Below are 19,054 nucleotides of genomic sequence, written 5' to 3'. Positions count from 1 at the left end.
TAGTTATTTAAAGGAAGTTATCAAGTTTTTGGAGAACTCACATTTACAAGTAATAACTGATCAATTGCTTTAAAAAAATAATAATTATGACCCAATGTAGATCAGCGGTTGTCAAACTTTTTATATCAAGAGCAAAGTCAGCTACACTTTTCACAGGAGGGAGATTTATTAGCAATACGATCATTTGCTCTCTCATCATCTTCCTCTTCCTCACATATTCTTCAGACACTGGTAAAGTGAAATATGATTAAGCTGGAGCGAGAGATAAGGTGACTCTCATTGTTATTTGTTTCATTTTCAACGCACTCAAAGCAAAATTCCACATACCCTGGTATATACAGTAGAACAGAATTTAGAATTTCCTCTAAAGTACCACCAGAGGTAGCTTGTGTACCACTGGTGGTACACGTGCCACCGTTTGAGAGCGATGGACGTAGATAATTAAAAAATGATAATTAAAAAAAAAAAAAACATTGGGGCAGAATAATCAGGGCAACCAATTAATCAGTCTACCTCTTATGGGAGCCCCTGGTCCGTAACAGCGTTAGAAGCTTTCTCTGAAGAATGTCACCATTAGTGGGAAAACTGAGGACCTGGCAACCCGAGCGACCCCATACAATGGCACCTGAGAAAGTGAGGAGTTTAAAAAACCCCGGAGGCTGTGGTCAGTAGTGTGAAAGAGAGGAGGAGGCAGAGACGGTGTTATTATTGATGAGAACATGAGGTGCAGGGTTCATGTGTTCAACACTGTGACGTGACTGATTTCTAAGAGTAAAACATGGACTTCAGTGGGATAATAAGCAGCCAAATAATGACATCCAAAAGTATTATGCATTTCTGACCACATTAATAAGGACATGCAGTCCTATGGAGTAACACACAAATAACACACATCGTAGTATTGTTATTCATACTTTTGAAGGCCTGAAAACCATCTACCAAAACAAAAACACAGACTAACAATAAATGATTTCTTTTTATTCATTAACAATTTGTGCTTTTCTTTAAAAAAAAAAAAATGCTTTATCTTAAATCAATTACCCTTGTGGTTATATAGTTGTCCTATATTGTGTGTACACACAGCTCCATGTTTTAGACACTAAAGCATGTGTTGGGAAAACAATATTAGCCAAAAGCCTCTAAATGAAATGAAGTAAATCCAATAGACGTCCCAATGAGACTACTATACTTGTCAGGGTCGAACTCTGTAAGTGTATTTAAGAAGAAAATGTCCCACTTATGCAAAGCCAATAAACAACTTTACGCAGAAGAGGATGACATTTTAATTTGGACGTGTTGACACCTGTTGTATCTTTGGCTTAAAATCTTAAAATCAGTCCAATAATAAGAAAAACACTAAAGTTCCAAATGTTTTGATGGGGAGGAATCTATAATCCCTACCAGTTTTTTTTCTCTCCCTTTGGTCTCACGAGAGCTCCCAACAAAAGGTGCCCACCACTATCGCCTATGCACAATTAACTAAAGCACTAAAGCATTATTCCATTATCATAAGAATGCTGTTTGCAATGGGGGAGAAACTCCTCAGCATTCATGGACGTGACCGAATGGAACCTAGAGCTTTTATCTTCCCTGGGTACATGCGGGCTGCATTTATCACACCGCACGGCACGGTGACACGTATAGGCCACTTTTGTGCATAAATAATTTGTTTACACTGGTAATTTAAAAAGCCTGTTTATAATTATTGCACGGGGGGGGCTACAAGTGGGCCTTGTTTGGAGGGAGGTGTGGTCAAAATTTGACCTCTATTATTATTATTATTATTGTTAGTTGGGACTTTTCAAGAGGGATCCAAATAAAAATAAATTATAAATCTGAAACTTACTTCCCAGTGTTGCCAGGCAGGCTTCTTATTCTGAATTCAGAGGTCGACCTGTGCAGCAATCACAGCTGCTTGTAACTGCTGCTTGATGAGATGATGGGTCGTGTTAGAGGTGTATCTGGCCACAAGGTGTCAATGTTGTAGGGATTTTTTTCTGTTTTACTTTACTTTTTTACATCGCCCTGTCAGTCATTTCATTCAGCTCCATTCATGTAAAGAGCACCACAGAGGGCGATGGGTAGGAAGGAACAGCCTGCTGGATGTCAGGCTCAAATACATCTAATTGGATGCCGTGATTTGTCTGCAGAGTGGTGATATATGGCAGCGGCAGCCATCTGTGCGTGTGACAGCTATAGCCGGTTCGACATAGATGTGTGTAATTTTAGACTGAACACACCGGGTTCCAAGTAAAAGCGCTGTGACTTCCATATCCATGAAAATATAATCAGAATTAGTTTCTTGTGTTCAAGTGAATCACTTTCGATTCAAAATTAGGGCCCACGCACCCTTAGTGGTACTAAAATCTCTTTAAAAAGCAGATCCGTAGCTTTTCCACTGTTCTTAGCCCTCCCTTGGTGACATAATATGCTCTGTGCACAAGCTTCATTTTAAACACAATCAGAGTTATAGCTCCTGTATTGCCTAGACAGAAAGAAGTAAATGTATGTTTTAGGGCTGAACAATTTACTTTTAAAAGAAACAAATGATTGACGCAGCCAACTTTCTTTCACTTTTAGGTTTTTTCTGACTTCAGGTTTTTTCTTAACCTTAGTCCTGTTATCAAGTTATCTTGCCTCTTCCTGTCAGTTTCGAAACCTCCACTCTCTCATAACAAGGCACGATATCAAAAAATGACACGCGCAGCAGTTCTTCATCTCTTGATTATTAATACTAATTGTATTTGCCTCTCTGAGACACCCTCTCTCTGGGGTCTACGGTCACATATAACTCAGTCCTGAGGACAAATTAGGCACGAGCACTTGCATGGACGTTATGAATGACTTGCGCTGTCTGGAAAATGGATGTCAAATTCATTTTGACATCATCATTACTGGAGACAGTTGCCGTTAGTGTCATTACAAAACTGTTAAAAAAACAAAAACAAACCAGGTAATGACAAATCAAAAGCTCAGGAGTAAGTGAATGTGTGTGTTGTGCTTTGGGGCAATTTGTGGACTGACTGGATGAAGCGGTGATGAATTCTCTAAAGCAGGTTCTCCACTGTTAACAACAACAACATAAAACCAGAGCTCTAAAGAGATAAAATGTCCCCGACTATCAAGACACAATCTTTTGCTTTCGGAATCAATATCTTACTTCAAGGTGTTGTATATTTACCACAAGTTTTCGTTGTGTGATTCAAATGCTGCATTACAAGCCATTAAGCTACGTAAATAGATGATAAAGGGTGCAATAAATGGAATCACTTTGTTCTCACAAGCATCGGGGGGGGGGGGGGGGGGGGGGGGGGGGAAGGCTCCCCAAAGCTCGCTTGATTTTTCACCCAATTACATGCTCCACAAAATGTGTTTCTGGCTTCATTTTCTTCCCATCATAGGTAATTTCCTGCGGGCTTCAGGAGTCAAGAGAGCAAATGGTGGGGTTTTTTTTGGTGTATGTTCACAGAAGCTCGAGCTGGACGTTAACCTGGAAAGTCATCCTGCTGTGGAGAAGATGACGCTTTCATAGTCACGGGTCTGTGTTCAAAGTTCGCTAAAAACCACGATCCACAGTCAATCCTGTGCACACACACACTCACACTTTCTGTAGTTTGTACAGAGATCAGCGAGGCTATTCAGGAAGTAAGAATAGAAGGAATAGCCACCTGTGGGCGACTCTAGTGTTGGAAAAAAAGAACTTACGATTGACTGGAAGACTGTGGGAAAATAGTAATACTTTTTGTCCCCTGAGGAGTTAAAGGTTGCGGGTTCAGGTCCTGCCTTACTGTGTTGTGTGTGTGTGTGTGTGTGTGGATTTTCTTCGGGTTCTCCGGTTTCCTCCCACAGTCCAAAAACATGCTGAGGTTTGCCAATCCTGGTCCTCCGGCACCATTGTCCTACATGTTTAAAGCCTGCCCCACACTGGAGGATAACTGGCGGGATTCCGGTCACGATCTGGCACATCCGACAATCGCAGGTGCCTTCCGATTTTCATCTGATTTTAACAGATTATCCGGCCAAATGATCCTGTAGTGTGAGGGATCAACAGACGTGATTTTAACGTCATGGGACGCAGCAGAGTCTTCCCAGTTTCAAATCAATGTAGGTATCGTTTGGGGGGGCATGGGCAGAACCCCCGCAATAACCACTGAGAGCGAGGTGACCCGGGAAATGGACGTTGCATACTCTTGTTAACAGCTATTAACTTAATGGCCCGCCTCCATGTCTGTTTATATTCTGAAATCACATTAAATCACACCAGTTTCTGTGATATCCCAAATCCCTGGAATCTCCAAGTGTGTCGTCCTGTGTCTTGACTGGACCGTCTGGTCTGTGCTTTTTCAGGATTCAAACGTTGAATATCGTACGTTTTATAAAATCAAGTCAGCTTCAAAAAACCCTCTAGCGTGGGACAGGATTTAGATGTTTTCCCCTGCTCTAACACACCAGATTCAAATAGTCAGCTCGTCACCAACAGGGACAAATCTAATACATGTAGGACACGGGTCCGCGAGGGCCAGGGTCGGGGAACACTGGGTTAATTGAACACTCTAACTTGCCCACAGGTGTGACTGCGTTTGTCTCTATATGTTGACCCCTGCGATGGACCGGTGACTTTTGCCCCTACGTCAGCTGGGATCGGCACCAGCAGTCCCGCGAGCCTCATGTGGAGGATAAAACGGTAGACGGCGAATGAATGAATGAATGAATGAATGTTCCAATTTAGAGGCAAATGGATGATAAAGCGTCCACACGGTTGTAGTGGTTGGCACTGTTGCCTTTGCAGCAAGAAGACCCGGTTGGAACAAGGGCCTTTCTGCATGGAGCTTCATCGTCCAAAAACATGCAATATGGGGATTAGGCAAATTGGACACTCTAAATTGAAAGTGAGTGTGAGAGTGGATGGTAGTTTGTCTCTATATGTGGCCCTGGGATGGACTGTGATGGATCTGTCCAGGTTGTACCCCGCCTTTCCACCCTATGTCAGCTGACACTGGCACAACGCCCCTCGTGACCCTCATATGGAGGATAAAACAGTAGAAGATGGATGGATGGATGACAAAGGTAAATCGCCAATCAATTCTTATGTTGCTACTTGATCTAGTACGGTAGAAAGTAGTAATACAGTTGCGGGACTAAATCAACAAGCCAGGGAACCCCTTCTGTGTTCAGGGTTTATCCTCTGTGCACCATGATTAGCTGAAATATTATGGCAATCCATCCAAAAAATGGACACAAACCTTTGGCAAAAGGACTCAGAAGTGTCAACCTGCCTGAGGCTTTAAAGAAAAGGTGTGGAGATTACCACTGTCAGTATGACTGATCCTCTTCATCCACAGGTTCAGCGCAGCAGACCATCCGATATCGCCGTCACTGGAATCGGGCTGCTGAGAAAAAACAAACAAAAGAGTCAAATCTTTTGAACCCCTGTCAGACTTTGGCTTGGAGGCCGTTCTCCAAGCATCCGGTAAAATTTAAGCAGAGAAATGTGTCAACAACACATATACACTGACAACTCATGAAAAAGCTCTGTTCTCTCTCTCTCTCTCTCTCTCCTCTCCGGCAGCAGCAGAAAAACATGTCAGACAGCAACGACGGCTCCTGTCGACAGAACATATTCAGCATGTAGAAATATGACAGAAAACAGACAGTCAACGGTGGGACTTCCCTTCAAACTTAGCAGCGCAACAGCGAGACAACATCCACTTTCAATCATTTAATAAAAGCGTGAATATAAGACCGTTTCTTTTTACAGCAAGTGTTAAAAGTGTTTGGATAGGAAATGTTTTTTTGTTGTTTTTTTCTTGTGATCTGAACGCAGAGAGACTGAATTAAAACCCAACATGTTTACAAAGTATTTGTCAGACATTCAAAAGTCACCACAGTTTTGATCAGATACAGAAAAATAATGATGATAATAATAATAACATTGTGCTGGTTTAGGAACCTTCCCGCCAAGAATATATTTAATGTTTAACTTCTTTTTTTTTACTACTGACGCCATCCTTTAAAAATATAGAGACAGATTCATATCTCAAATATTTATATAAATAGAAATTGATTAAAGTAGCGGGCTTTCTTTGTGACAAAGTGCGACGACAAAAGAGAAAGGGGGAAGGTTTCAAGAAGAGAAGAGTCAATACCTCTATAGTTTCAAAGCGACAACAAAATGTACAAACATCCATGAGCTTCATCTTAGTTTTAGCTGCAACCAACTGTAACTTTCTCATTCCTATTGCTATCAACACTGAGTCAGAGAACGTCTCCTTAGTGCAACGAGATCACAATCTTTGATGTGTCACGCGAACACACCGAGCTGGATTTTCGATTTATTTTCTTTCTGCCTGTAGGGCAATGCGAGAGCCACCTACTCTCAAGGAAATCTGCTGGTCTTTGATGGTCGAGTTTAACATGTGTGAGCGTCCACAGGTGGCAACAAGCTTCAAAACAGAGGGAACGAGTAGGGGGGGGGGGGGAAAGACATTTACACTGTGAAGTACCATGTGCATCAACAGGGGAAAAACAAAGATCACACACTCAGTGTCGCTGAACTGATCCCAAATAACCCAAAACGGTTAGACGTCACCAATCAGGCTCTGAAGACAATTCAGATTTGAATGTTTTAGGGGGGAAAAAAAACAGAGTAGAACCACAAGCAAACAGGAACGTGGGGCCCTTTATAATAAAACCATAGGCTGGTTTCACAAAACCAATTAGATTACATCAGACGCACATTGTATAGGTGGCATGAACTAGAAAGAGCATTCCCTGAATAGTCACTGTGGGAATTCAGATACATCAGTCTTGAATTGAATACGCTTTCAGTACAAAAATTGATTTTCTGTCCAGTGGTTAGTTTTTCTGCCTGACCAGAAAAGAGGAACCGCATAGGGTTCAGAGAGAGGTTACTTTCCAATGTTTTTTATACAGTTAATCTTCCTAACAAAAAATATTCTTTAGAAAGACTTAAACGACGAGAGAGGTCGTAAATATCCCGATCAGCACACGAGCGTCGAGCCCCCGACCTTGTGCTTAAGAGGACGACCTCCACCTTCCGACTTCCTGCAACAAACGACCACTAGAGAGTGCATTAAAAAAATAAATCAGCACGTCAATCGCATTTCTATTAAAGTGTGGCGTCTAATGCACATAGGAACAATTTTAAAAATTGCATAAAGTATTGCAAAATGGCTTCAGAATTAAGTATTTTTTAAATGGTTACTTTGTTTTGGAAAGTCTAAGCAGCAAAAGACACCTGACCGACATGGTTCCCTGCGTTTACGGTACAACTTCCTGTGAAAATAGAACATTCGACAACACTAATCTAGGAGAGCAGCAGCATATAGTACAGAGTAAGTCTGGAGTTGGGACACAGAATGCAGGACGCAGATGGAAGCTCTCGAGAAATGGATGTGGACCTTGAGTGAAGATTTGACTTTTAATTAGAGCTGGGCATAAATATTGGATCATTTTATTACTAATTTGTTTATAAAACAGCTTTTAAGGTGGTGGCAGCAGCAGCAGTAAGCGCTTAGTGAGTGGCATCACATGTGTTTGCAGAAAGGATGAAATTCAAGAGGTTTCTTGAACTAATCTCGGAGCTGCTCTTCTAATTTTAACACAATGTAGATTCCGCAGACTTCATGAAATTTACCAGGGTCTTTGAATGCATCTCGTTAGCGACTTCTATTTTAGAGAGTTTAGAATATTCAACGAATAATCCCTTTTTTTTCTTCTTTCTTTCTTTGTTTCGTTTGAGATACCATCCCTAATTAGAACCACAGGTTGTTGTCATTTAGCCAACACAGTCTATAAAATGACTTAAACAGAAACCACAGTTTGTGTTACAATCAGCCAACGTGTGCGAGTCGAAACACGCTTAATCTCGGAAAGTTTTGAGAAACCAGACCATTCTCATCAGTTTCATTCAACGCAGGCGCAAGAGGTAAAAAAAAAAAAAAAACATTCCCTCTTCTAGTTCATATTCCATAAAAGGGCACACAATATTAATAAATACAAAAATAATAACAGATATGTACACATTGTATCATAATACTTCTTCAAATTGCCAAAGAAATTTGTTTTTTTTTCCTTTGCTCAAAATGACTCAAACCTTAATAGTCCTTTAGAAAACAAACATTTTAAAACATAAATTATCATACAAAAAACATCCAACACCATCGTAAAATCATAATTCCTTTTTGGGTGCAAGTCCTGACACATATTACTAGTTACAAGTTACTTGCAACATTTAAAGCAGATTTAATATATATATATATATATATATATATATATATATATATATATATATATATATATATATGTATATAGATACAAATATATATAAAAAATCTTCGAATCGAGTCACACTTCTTCCTGTTATTGAAATTGCAATGCATGATGATGCGGCTCCGTTTGTTTCCTCCCCCTCCCTCGCGTGAACAGGTCCTCGTGCGGCTGTGGAAACGCTCTGGAGTCAAGGGGTGGTAAGTGCACTTTGAATACAGGCATTCTGGGATGGATATGGAAGGAGAAACAGGAAAAAAAAAAAAAAGGTGGAGAGAAATGCTGTTGTCTCCTCCATCATTGAGGAGGAGATAAAGACAAAAGGGGGTAGCATAGCTGAGATCCGAGTTCTACAGTAGTCGTGTCAGTTAAGTCCTTCAACTATATATCTCCCAGAAAAGAATCAGAATGATTCCAGAACACAGGCAAAACAACCAGAAAAGAGAAAAAAAATCTGATTGTTTTTTTTCTTTAAATTACTCCTCAAAAAATATAGTGACTTGATTTTTTTTTTTATAGGCGATTTTCCCTTTTCATCCGTGAAGTTTCCTTTGGATGCCACTTGTCTTTTATTTTGAAAAAAACACATCGAACACAGCGGCACACGGTAGCATTCCATCAAAGCGATCCACACTCAAGGAAAGGAAGTGACTGCCGCGCCGTGCCGCCCCCGTGAGTGAAAATCTCCAGAGCCCTGATGTCACAGCGATGTTCGCGGAACAGTGGTGAGATTGAAGGTCGCCAACAGTGATGAACCAGCTGCCCAACGTTCTGTCCAGGAAACAGGTTCTTGTCAGTGATGCAACTTGGCCTGTGAAGAAGAGGAGGACAGATTTAATCACTGGCTTTCATTAAATGTGTTTTGTTTTTTTTTGTCACAGTTTTTAATACGGAACAATACATGAAACACTTTTACAAATCCCAACACAAATGAAGAAAAGTTGAAACAAATTAAACAATTAAATTGTGAATGAACTAGTACTTATTTTGAAAAGCGAGGTTGAAAGGAAGTGGTGCTATATCAGATTGATTGCCTATTGTTTATGAATAAGATCGAACCAAAACAGTATCGGTACAATTTGTTTGTTTGTTTGTTTTTGTGGATTTTCACGTTTTATAAAAATAATGGTTTGCGCCTCCAGGCCACTGTAGACACTCCCATACAAAAAAACAAGTACCGACCTGTCGCGGCGATTCAGGTCCATATGTCAGTATGCCCCCAATGTCATTTCCTTTACCAAAGAGGCTCTCCAGATCGCCCGGCTTGCTCAGCTTGCCGGTCTTTCCTCTGTAGGAACTCGGACTCCTCCTCTTCCTCCCCTCCACTCCTCCCCCATAAGCCAGCGGTGCAGAGGGCGGAGCCAGGGGCTGATGGGCTGCGGAGGCAGGCTCTCTGGATGTGTATGGTACACTGGTGCTGCCAAGACTGCGACTGGACCAACAGAGGAGGGAACGTGACGTTAGTGACACGACATCAGCTCAACCTTCAATGTACAGTAGGATAGGACTGAACAATTAATCGAAATTTGAGCGAAACTGCGATACAGCTTACTACAATTTTCAAATTGCAGGAGGCGCAATATTTGTTCTAGCCAAAAGGTGTGTCAAAATATCATTTTAGATGAATTATTGACTTGATCTATACACATCTTATTCTACAGACTGAAGAAATACTTTGTTTCTCACAGAGCAACACAAATATCACACATGAATCCTTTTAAATATGTTTTTTGAATGAAAATAAGAACGTACTGTACATATTTATTCAAAATTGTTCAGCCCTACAGTAGGAGCTAATTTTATAGGAATAAAATTGCCAGATTTAAGCGTGTTTTATATTTTAGGGGAAACACCTGTCTTCATAGCCGAGTACCATCCTCTCTGCTCTCACACACACACACACACACACACACACACACACACACACACACCACTCTCTCCGTCATCTTTCTCTGCACACTGGACTATAGTCGTAATTTCCTTCAAAACCGTAAAAACAGCAGCAATAAAAATGGATTTAGCATTTTAAATGAGCACACTATACTCTTAAATAAACTTTCACAAAACTACTGGAAAAAAAGTGACTTCATCTTGAAGAAGCAAGAAACAGCAACAAAACTTCGACAAAAGGTCCTAGAATTCAAATCTGTGAAGAAAGATGACAATTTAAAAGATATTTAAAAAATAGAGATTAATGTAAAATATTTCATTCAAATGCTCTTAATGAAGCTCTTTTTCCCCATTTTATTGAGTGTATTTTGTCACTATCGATCTGCCGCTGAAAGCAAATTACAACATACTGTGATTCACATTTCTGACAGTCCATGACCCACCTGCTCTGCGAGTTCAGGCTTTGGGATGCGTCAGATCTCGACAGCCAGTCATCTCCGCCGTGCCAAAGCCCGCTTCCTCCGCCGCGCTCCACTCCCTTTTTCTTGAACGGGGAGGCAGCGGCAGCGGCCGCTCCTGAACTTTGTAAAGTAGGATGATAGCTGCTGCCGTTCCTCTTGTGATTATCCACAGTCAAACACAAAGACGGCGGAGGAGAGGAAAGGGAGGAGGAGGAGGAGGAGAAGGAAGAGTTCTTTCTCTTCTTAGATCCTACGTCGGAGTCCTCCTTGTCTTTGGATGGGCGGCTGGTTTTATGGGCGCTGTTACGGGCTTTGCCCGGTGTAGAAAAGGGGGCGTGGGCTTGGACGCACAGCACACCGGCTGTGGACTGGGTGGAGCTGGCGGTACAGGACAGGGAGTCCGAGGGGGAGGCGAGGAGAGGAGAAGCGACAGATGTGGGAGACGAGGTCTGCTGAGGAGGGACGGAGGAGGTACCAGAGGAGGAGAGGGGGAGGAGGCTGTCGGAAGCCAGAGGCACTTTCCTAGAACCCAAAGGAATATTAACAATATAAGTTTATTACTTTATTAATAATCAATGCCCTGTATTCTACTTAAGAGTGCTTTTTTTAAATGAACTATTCCCTATTCACGTCTGCCTTTTTTGGTTTAATTCTTTTTGTGTAATTAAAGATTAAAACCTTCTGTTTTAAGAATTTTCTTTCTTTAATAAAACAAGTTGGCCTACAATAAACATTTATACTCTGATGTAATTTCTTCAATATAACAAAGATCATATACATATATTGATATAGTGTCAAATGACTCATGAAACAAGTGTTTTATGTCCATAAAAAAAAACAACACAATTTGTCCTTCGTTCTTTCTTTCTTTAACTCTTGTTATCTTTGATTATCTGATATTTGACTGTGATAAATATCAATATCAGCTGATTTAAAGCTGAGGAGATTATTTTACTTTTGCTTCTTAAGCATGTAGTATACAAATAAGTAGTTTTGAACAAAAATGACCTAGAGCAGGGGTTTTAAATGCAGGTTGACAAACCATTGGAACCCAAAACACAAATTTTATTGATAAACCAGTTATGCATGATATTTAAAACATTAAAAGGTTGAATAAAAAGCATCTCCTGACCCTGTTTCACTCACCTCCACATCTGTGCATTGAGGTGTTTCTCCACCATGCTCTGCAGCGCCAGCCTCATCCTGTCCCATCGCCTGTCAAACACGTAGTGGCCACGTCCCAGGAGCCGGCTGCTGTATACGCAAAACTGGAGGGAGGAGGAGAAGGAGGAGGAGGAGGAGGAGGAGGAGTGACGAGAGCGGCGGGAAGTGGGAGAGTGATGGAGAGACCGGGAGGACGATGTGGCAGCGGGGAGGTGAAGAGAAAGGAAGTAGAGGTAGACAGAGTGATTAAAGAGGACGAGAAGGGCACAGTGAAAGGATGACGAAAAGACAGGGAGGGAGAGGAGGAGGGCAGGATGTGAAATGAATGAGTTGTCAAATGACAGAAAAAGAGAGAGAGGGAGAGATGAAAGAGAAAGGGAAAATGATGAGATCGTAAATTACACAAAGAATGCTAAAAATCTATGACACCGGTCCGTTCTCTTCGCTGAGGCGAAGTTATATTTATTTCGGCCGAAAACTTGCTCCAAAACAAGAAGTTGCAACCGATTTGTCCGGTGAAGTGACGAAGAGTAATTCAAGTGGTGGACACAAAAAGGAAATCAGACAGCCTTCATTTGAGTATCTTTTGGCCTTGTATGAACAACACGACATGTTTTTCAGAAGCTGTAACTCTGCACTGAGGGGATCAGATTTGACTGAAAACTAAAATCGATGGAAATGTCGAGAAACACGAGAAAACTGGGGCGACTGTGGTTGCATCAGGTGATAAATAAATCATGGACACTCAATTGGAATAGAGTTGCATTTCAGACAATGGGAAATGTTTGGGAAAATTTGGCCAAAATTAGCCACCGGTTGCTTGGCAACCTCTGCGGGTGACAGATAGGCAGATGACACCCACTTTGCTGGTTTCATACATTGTTATTTGTTACTGATTAAACACAATGTGCGACTGATCCAAGCTTTCAATGATTTGAAAGGTGTCAGACGATCCATTTTTCTGAGTTACCTCCGAGACAAAGTAACATCGTCTCCTCTGCTCCTTCTTTGAAATAACAACACTGGATATAAGGAACTGCTGCTGGGGCGGAACACAAACACAACAACTCCTCTTAATGCCGTTTAAAAAGCAAAACCTTGCGAGGCAAAATTGGAAGATACTGCCTGAAGGGCCCTCAGGTTATGGACCATGAAAATGTCTAAAAGCAGACGTGGTATTTACCCCTAAAGGCTGCGGGTGGCGATTAGAGTAGAGAACGGCAGGTCGGTCCGTGTCGTCTGGAGTCTCAGCCTCTCCCTCATCGCTGGAAACCCGACTTTCGTCTCCCGCTGCCGTCACCCAGCTGAGAGGGGATAGCTCGGGGTTAGCGGCCACAGCAGGGGCCGGTGCTGGGGGCACAGAACTGGAGGTGGCGTTGACGTAGCCCCCCGGGACCCTGGAGTGGACATATTAGAAAGATAGCAGGGTGAAGGTGACACATGGTAAGTGCTGATAGAGGTGTAAGGAAACAAACGGGGACGAAGATAGACATAAATGGAGAGGGAGATTGATGTGGAGACACAGAGAAGAAGGATCATGCTGCATGAGAGACGAGCATAAATAAAAGAGAAGTGAAAGAGAAAACAAAAGATTAATGTGGACGACAGGAGGCTGGAGAGGTGTGCGGCGAGGAAATGGAATGAAAAGGAAATGAAAAACAAACAGAGTGGAGAACAAAGACAGAGAATGAGAAACAATGTGACAGAAAACTCGTGTCATATCAGCCCTGTCATATCACTGCGAATGTCCGCCAAGGCCACAGAACCCTAAATAACTTCCTTTCTCAAACAAGGGATCGTATACTAAGTGGAAAGAGGAAATTAGTTTCTCATTTCCTTCCATGTGACAAGGGCAGATTTGACATCCTTCTGCTATTGTTTCTCCCTCCCTGCACGCTTGTTTACAGCACCCCCTGGTGGCAAAACGTCACAATCATGGATGGAGCAGCACTGCCCACGAGTATGTCAGGATGGCACAGTAGGATAATGAGCGTTTGAAAAAAACAGAACTTTCGATACTAAGAACCACAAAATGAGATGGAAATCACCACAGAAAAAGGTTTTACTTTCTAAATGATATCGACTTTAAACGTAAAAACATCCTGTGCAATCCTGTGTCGGTCCGCTCTCCTACCTCGGTATGTGAGCGTTTGCCAGCCGAAGTTTGAGCGTGGACAGAGGGCGACCGTTGGGGCAGCTAGGCTTGCTGGGACTCTCCTGTGTAGCGGTAGTCTGGCCGCAGCGTTCCTTCGCTCCCTGCACGCCTTCCCCGTCCTTCTCCGTCTCTTTCGCTCGTCCCTTGTGTTCCGCCAGGAGGATGTTGAAGTGTTTCCTGCGACCGGGGACGGCTCGTCGGTGGGTTAGCGAGTGAGTCTGTGACGAAAAACGGGAGAAAAAAACAAGGTTCAACAATGTGTTTTGTAAAAAAAAAATATATATATTTTATATATATATATTATATATTTATATATAATATATAAATATATTATAGTATATATAATATTTTTAAATGTAAAACAAAGCGAAAAAGTTCTTGTTGTTTATAGGTTGTTATGCTATTAAGCTATGTTATTTTTACTGGTCCGGCCCACTTGAGATCAAGTTGAAAACCCATAAATGAAAAATTAAATATAGGCAACAAATTGTATAAACAACCAAATACTATATAAATATAATGAACTATCCCAGTTCTATATACTATAAAATATAAGGACTGTTCCCATTCTATGTCACCCATAACAGTTGTTAGAAAACCTCATATAATCATCCATATGCCTCTTCATAAAAGTTAGTTTGTACATCCTTTTAAAACTGTTTATTTATTTTTATTTGGACTGAAACTGTTGCACAAAAAGATTTTGTTTTTGATTTTGTTTACAGATATTTGGTTCTTTCGCGTGAGAGTTTGGAAACAAACGATGGACCTTTGCATCTTTTGCACAGTGTGCGTGTCTTAGGCAGGCAGAACTGCTCGTGGAAAGAAAGCGGCTTGGTTTCCTGCACTCATTTATAGGTTATATTAAGTCTAAGAACCTCTTTGTAAACTTTAAAAAATGAGAATACGCGTCCTATACGGGATTTTTGACGAAACCTGCAAAGCTGAAAAAATGTGACATTTAGATTTTAATGCGTTTTGGCAAATATCTCCAATGATGACATAACAGCACTAGGAATATTACTCGTAGTATGTACATCATCTAAAAATCAAGGACATAATTAAGTAGCTGAAAAAGTGTAAGGCCAGCACTTCCAACTATAACTCACATTTACTCTTGTGTGAGGAAAGTAAGAGAATAAAAATAAGCCACTGAAAGTGCAGCAAAGAGCAGGTGGATGAAAGGAGAGATTACATGGAGCGATATGTCCCGGTATTTAAAAATAACTTCACCCACACCCTGACACGGCCACTGCACACTGTTTTACTCGTATTCTTTTTAAATAGAACATATTTTTATAGAGACAAACTGTGGTAGAGCAAATATTGTTTATATGTTTACAAATATTGAGATTCTGGTGCAAAAGGTGCAAACTTAAATTGTAGCCTTCGCGATACGCAACACTGTGTTGATTCAAATCCAATTTTCTCCTAAACCAATTCACTAACAGAACGGGGTAGGAAGGAACATAGACGCAGCTATTCTCACGGATCACTCTGAAAAACATAAACACACTGGTCTAGAGCATCGCTAAGGACTTAACAACCAGTTTGAAGTAATTAGTAAAGATTGCTTGAGGTAATTAAAGGACAGTAAAATTAAGTATTGCTGCAGGAAGACATTGCAGCCTTGTCGCGCGTCTATAATTACCTCGGTAATACTTGAGCACCAATTGATAAGTGAACAGAAATCACGGGGAGTCATACGGCCGCGATGCCCTTTAATATAATTACTCACATAAACAAACAAAGCTGACTTCCTGGCGAGACGGCCTCAGACAGGAAGCAGGAAGACGGGTCAGAAACTGTTATTGTCGTTGCGGCCGCCGCCACAGAAATAACACGTGGGTGGGCAATGGTGCGTGTGTTTGCTGTCTTACCTTGCAGGTGAGAGACCGCGTGCAGGGTCGTTTGGTCTCTGGATCCTGGACTCCACAGTGCTTGTTGGGATCAAACACTCTCCCTGTGGAATATACACACACAGATATGACTTCACAACAATATTTCCCAGCTGCTACAATGATTATACATATATATATATAATATATTATATTAACCACAGACGTTCCAAAAAAGAACTCCCCTTATGAAGTCTGAAGTTTTGCCATTTGACAGTCGCAATGAGTGGGTGAGAATATCGATTTGGCGATATATCTTCATCCTTTCTCGTGCAATACGGTAATCGATACACTCGTATATGACGTGCTTTATCATCTATTTTCCTACTGAGGAACAGCTAAAATCAGCCACTGACACCATTAGCTCCTAAAGAAAATGTTTACAGATGCTGTAAAACGAGTGAGAAATAGGCTAATTCCCCCCACAGACTTGTGCTTTCTCTGCACCTAGAAGAAATGGCACGACTCTTCATTTCTCAGCGTGACGGAGCACTGCGACGCATTCTCATTTGTTTTAGTTTACTGTTCCGATTTGCTAGTGTTTACTGTTCACTCTCACAGCTCTAATCAGCATAGTTTCCAGACACAGTGAGCAGCTGTTGTCAGTAAAAGTTTAAAAAAAAAAAAAAAAAAAAAAAAAGAAGCTCACTACCTGCACATTAGTAAACAGCAGAGAAACACAGACAGGCAACTGGTGAGCACACAGTGGGGTAATTTCCCTCAGGAGTCTGAATTTAGATACTCACAAGCGTGAATATTGCATCACTCAACATGACTCATGTTGAGAAACATGACAAAGTTGCACACATCATGGATATAGCCGTTTTGTTACAAGTTTACCAGATAAATGAAAACATGAGATTCTCAACTGCCCACCACATTAGTTATTGCAGGTTTCCTGAAAGTAGACAAAGTAATAAAAAGAGACTAAAACAGTGAACATTTAAATAGTAAATGATATGGATTATTTAAAATGGTATTAAACACTTCATGCTGGGTTTTGTTTAAGCAGGTTCGTAAAGTAGTGTCTTCAGATTAGAGTCCTTGAATCCCAGACGTTGGTGAGTAAATCATTGTTATTTTGTAAAGCTCCAGTGCAGAACCTCTATCTCCACCTGTGAATTTGTGGTCTGTGGGCTCAAAGACCTATGACCTAGTTTTCTCTCCCCAGCCCCCACCCTCTCTCTCTCTCACATACATAGAGTGGGTGAGAAAGAGATGAGAAAGTCTTGTGATGTGTGTTTCTACTGTAATTTGGTAAGTAATACGCTGTGCATCCGTCCTTAAAAGCATTATTTCTTCATCCGGGAAAGCGAATTGGAGCTGCATGGAGGTCGGTAACAGCAGCAGCTGTGATTGGCACATGGATTGCTTGATTTAAGTGCAATTTTCAATATCTCGCAATCTTGCAAGAATCTTTCCGTCCCACTATATAAAGCATCATACCAATAAACATAGAGAGTTGTGTGGAGCTGACAAACTCAGGGGCCGTCCACACGGAAACGGCTTTAGGTGAATATGCATACTTGTTTTTGCTGGAGACAGACAGACGTTTTAAGGGACCGGAAAAATCTAAAAAAGCCGTCAGTATTATATTATAGTATATTATACATATCACTAGAACACTTCCTGGCTTTAGAGATTCCACACTCAGGGGTGAAAAAAGTGGCGCCGGAGGTCTGTAAAGTTGCTAAATATTCACACGGAAACGGCACAAATTGTAAACTTAAACAAGCAGACATTATTTCCCTTTCTTCCCCTGGCTCAGTTCATTCTGTGTCGGTTTCTGTTATTATAGCTAATGTTTACAACGTCTTCTTCTCTGTTTGCTTCTCAGCGTTTTAAGTATTTCCTGAAACGATGCCGAACCTTTTGAAGATGGCAAAGAAAAGAGATTGTTTACGTTTTCGTGCCGTTTCCGTCTGGACGTGGCCTTAATCAACACAACAATACATGTTATGCACACGCTGCCTCAACTAATAAATGACAAATCTAAGTGGAGACACCAACGCATTTGAAACCAAAGATGGACCTTTGTTACTTAAACTCCTCCAGCCAACAACAACCTGCAGTCAGCAGGTTATCTTAAACAGTGTTGCTGTCAGAGGGCTGTAATCTTGTGCTGGCCCTTTGCTATAATCCCTGTAATCTTTCTGTGTTTGAGGTACGAGTCCAAAGCTACTGATGGACATGGAGTGGGGCAGGAAGACACAGGCGAATGTGCAACTACTACACAGAACTTGTAGATATAAACAAACTCTCATGCTTCCTAAAAAGTTCACACAGCGACTTAAAAACGGAAGTGGACAGAAGAGAGAGAGTAGGACGGGTTTGTGTGGTGTGTTGTGAAGACACTGATGATAGAGGGGAAATCTAATAAGACAGACCGCAAGAAGAAGATGAGTGAGAAAGACGCTCATGATGAGCAGCGTGAGACCTCCAGACTGAGACATCAGTGCGTGAAGTAAATCAAAGCCGAATATGAGAGTCTGTGTGAGAAAGGGAGAGGAGGAGGTCAGGGCTGGAGGTGGAGAGTGAGAGGATGATAAAAAATAGAGACGCAGGAGGTGGGGGGGAAATCTCTCAAGAAGACGAGCAGCTTCTTGGCAGTGGGAGCGCATGAATTAGAGGGTGTAAATCAGACACTTTGAGCACAGCGAGACGTGGCGCAAACGATGAGACACGGGAGAGGAGGAAAGACGGATTAGAGAGACAGCCATAGCCTTTAGCATTCATCACAACTCTCTGTAACGAGAATGTTATGCATATTCTTAGGTCTGAGTTTGAGATGGTGAGAAAAAAGTTGAAATGTAAGAATGAAGCTGTCAGCAGAGAAACTGTGGGGTTCCTCAAGGCTCATTGATGACGCCACTGCTGTTTTTACCATTCTGTACATTAAACACACATATGGCACTTTTCTACGATACAGTTCTAGCACAACTTGGCATGACACGGCTTGACTCTACCCAATTTTTTTTTTTCCGCTTTTCTTTTCAGGATAGTACCCGGTGATTGTTTTGTAGTACCTGCTCTGGCGTGGTTGGAAGCGACCTAAGCCGATACTTAAATGTGACATCAACGGATTTGCCTTCCACTGTATGGCAGACAGTGTCATCACTGGAAGAGTCATGAGCCCGATGTTCCGACACGGGAATCAAACCGAACAGTGCCGAACTGTAGATCAAGTAAAGAGACTT

General features: G+C 41.5%; 1 protein-coding gene across 2 annotated transcripts in view; it reads right to left on the bottom strand.

Annotated features, from left to right (window-relative positions):
• Nucleotides 1-5,704: 5,704 nt before the first annotated feature.
• atxn7l1 (ataxin 7-like 1) overlaps nt 5,705-19,054 on the bottom strand; it is a 33,764-nt gene continuing 20,414 nt past the window's right edge. For both annotated transcript variants that reach the window (XM_058625976.1, XM_058625977.1), the window contains 7 exons: nt 15,840-15,922; nt 13,939-14,177; nt 12,988-13,201; nt 11,787-11,908; nt 10,623-11,162; nt 9,472-9,721; nt 5,705-9,100 (listed from right to left, as the gene is read on the bottom strand). In XM_058625976.1, the coding sequence (XP_058481959.1) occupies nt 9,083-9,100; nt 9,472-9,721; nt 10,623-11,162; nt 11,787-11,908; nt 12,988-13,201; nt 13,939-14,177; nt 15,840-15,922 (1,466 nt within the window). In that variant the 3' untranslated portion in view covers nt 5,705-9,082. The remainder of the gene's footprint in view (nt 9,101-9,471; nt 9,722-10,622; nt 11,163-11,786; nt 11,909-12,987; nt 13,202-13,938; nt 14,178-15,839; nt 15,923-19,054) is intronic.

This window comes from Solea solea, chromosome 3 (assembly GCF_958295425.1).
Source record: "Solea solea chromosome 3, fSolSol10.1, whole genome shotgun sequence".
In the NCBI taxonomy this organism is placed as follows: domain Eukaryota; kingdom Metazoa; phylum Chordata; class Actinopteri; order Pleuronectiformes; family Soleidae; genus Solea; species Solea solea.
The sequence above is the reverse complement of the archived record's forward strand: the minus strand, read 5'-3'. Positions and strand labels throughout refer to the sequence as shown.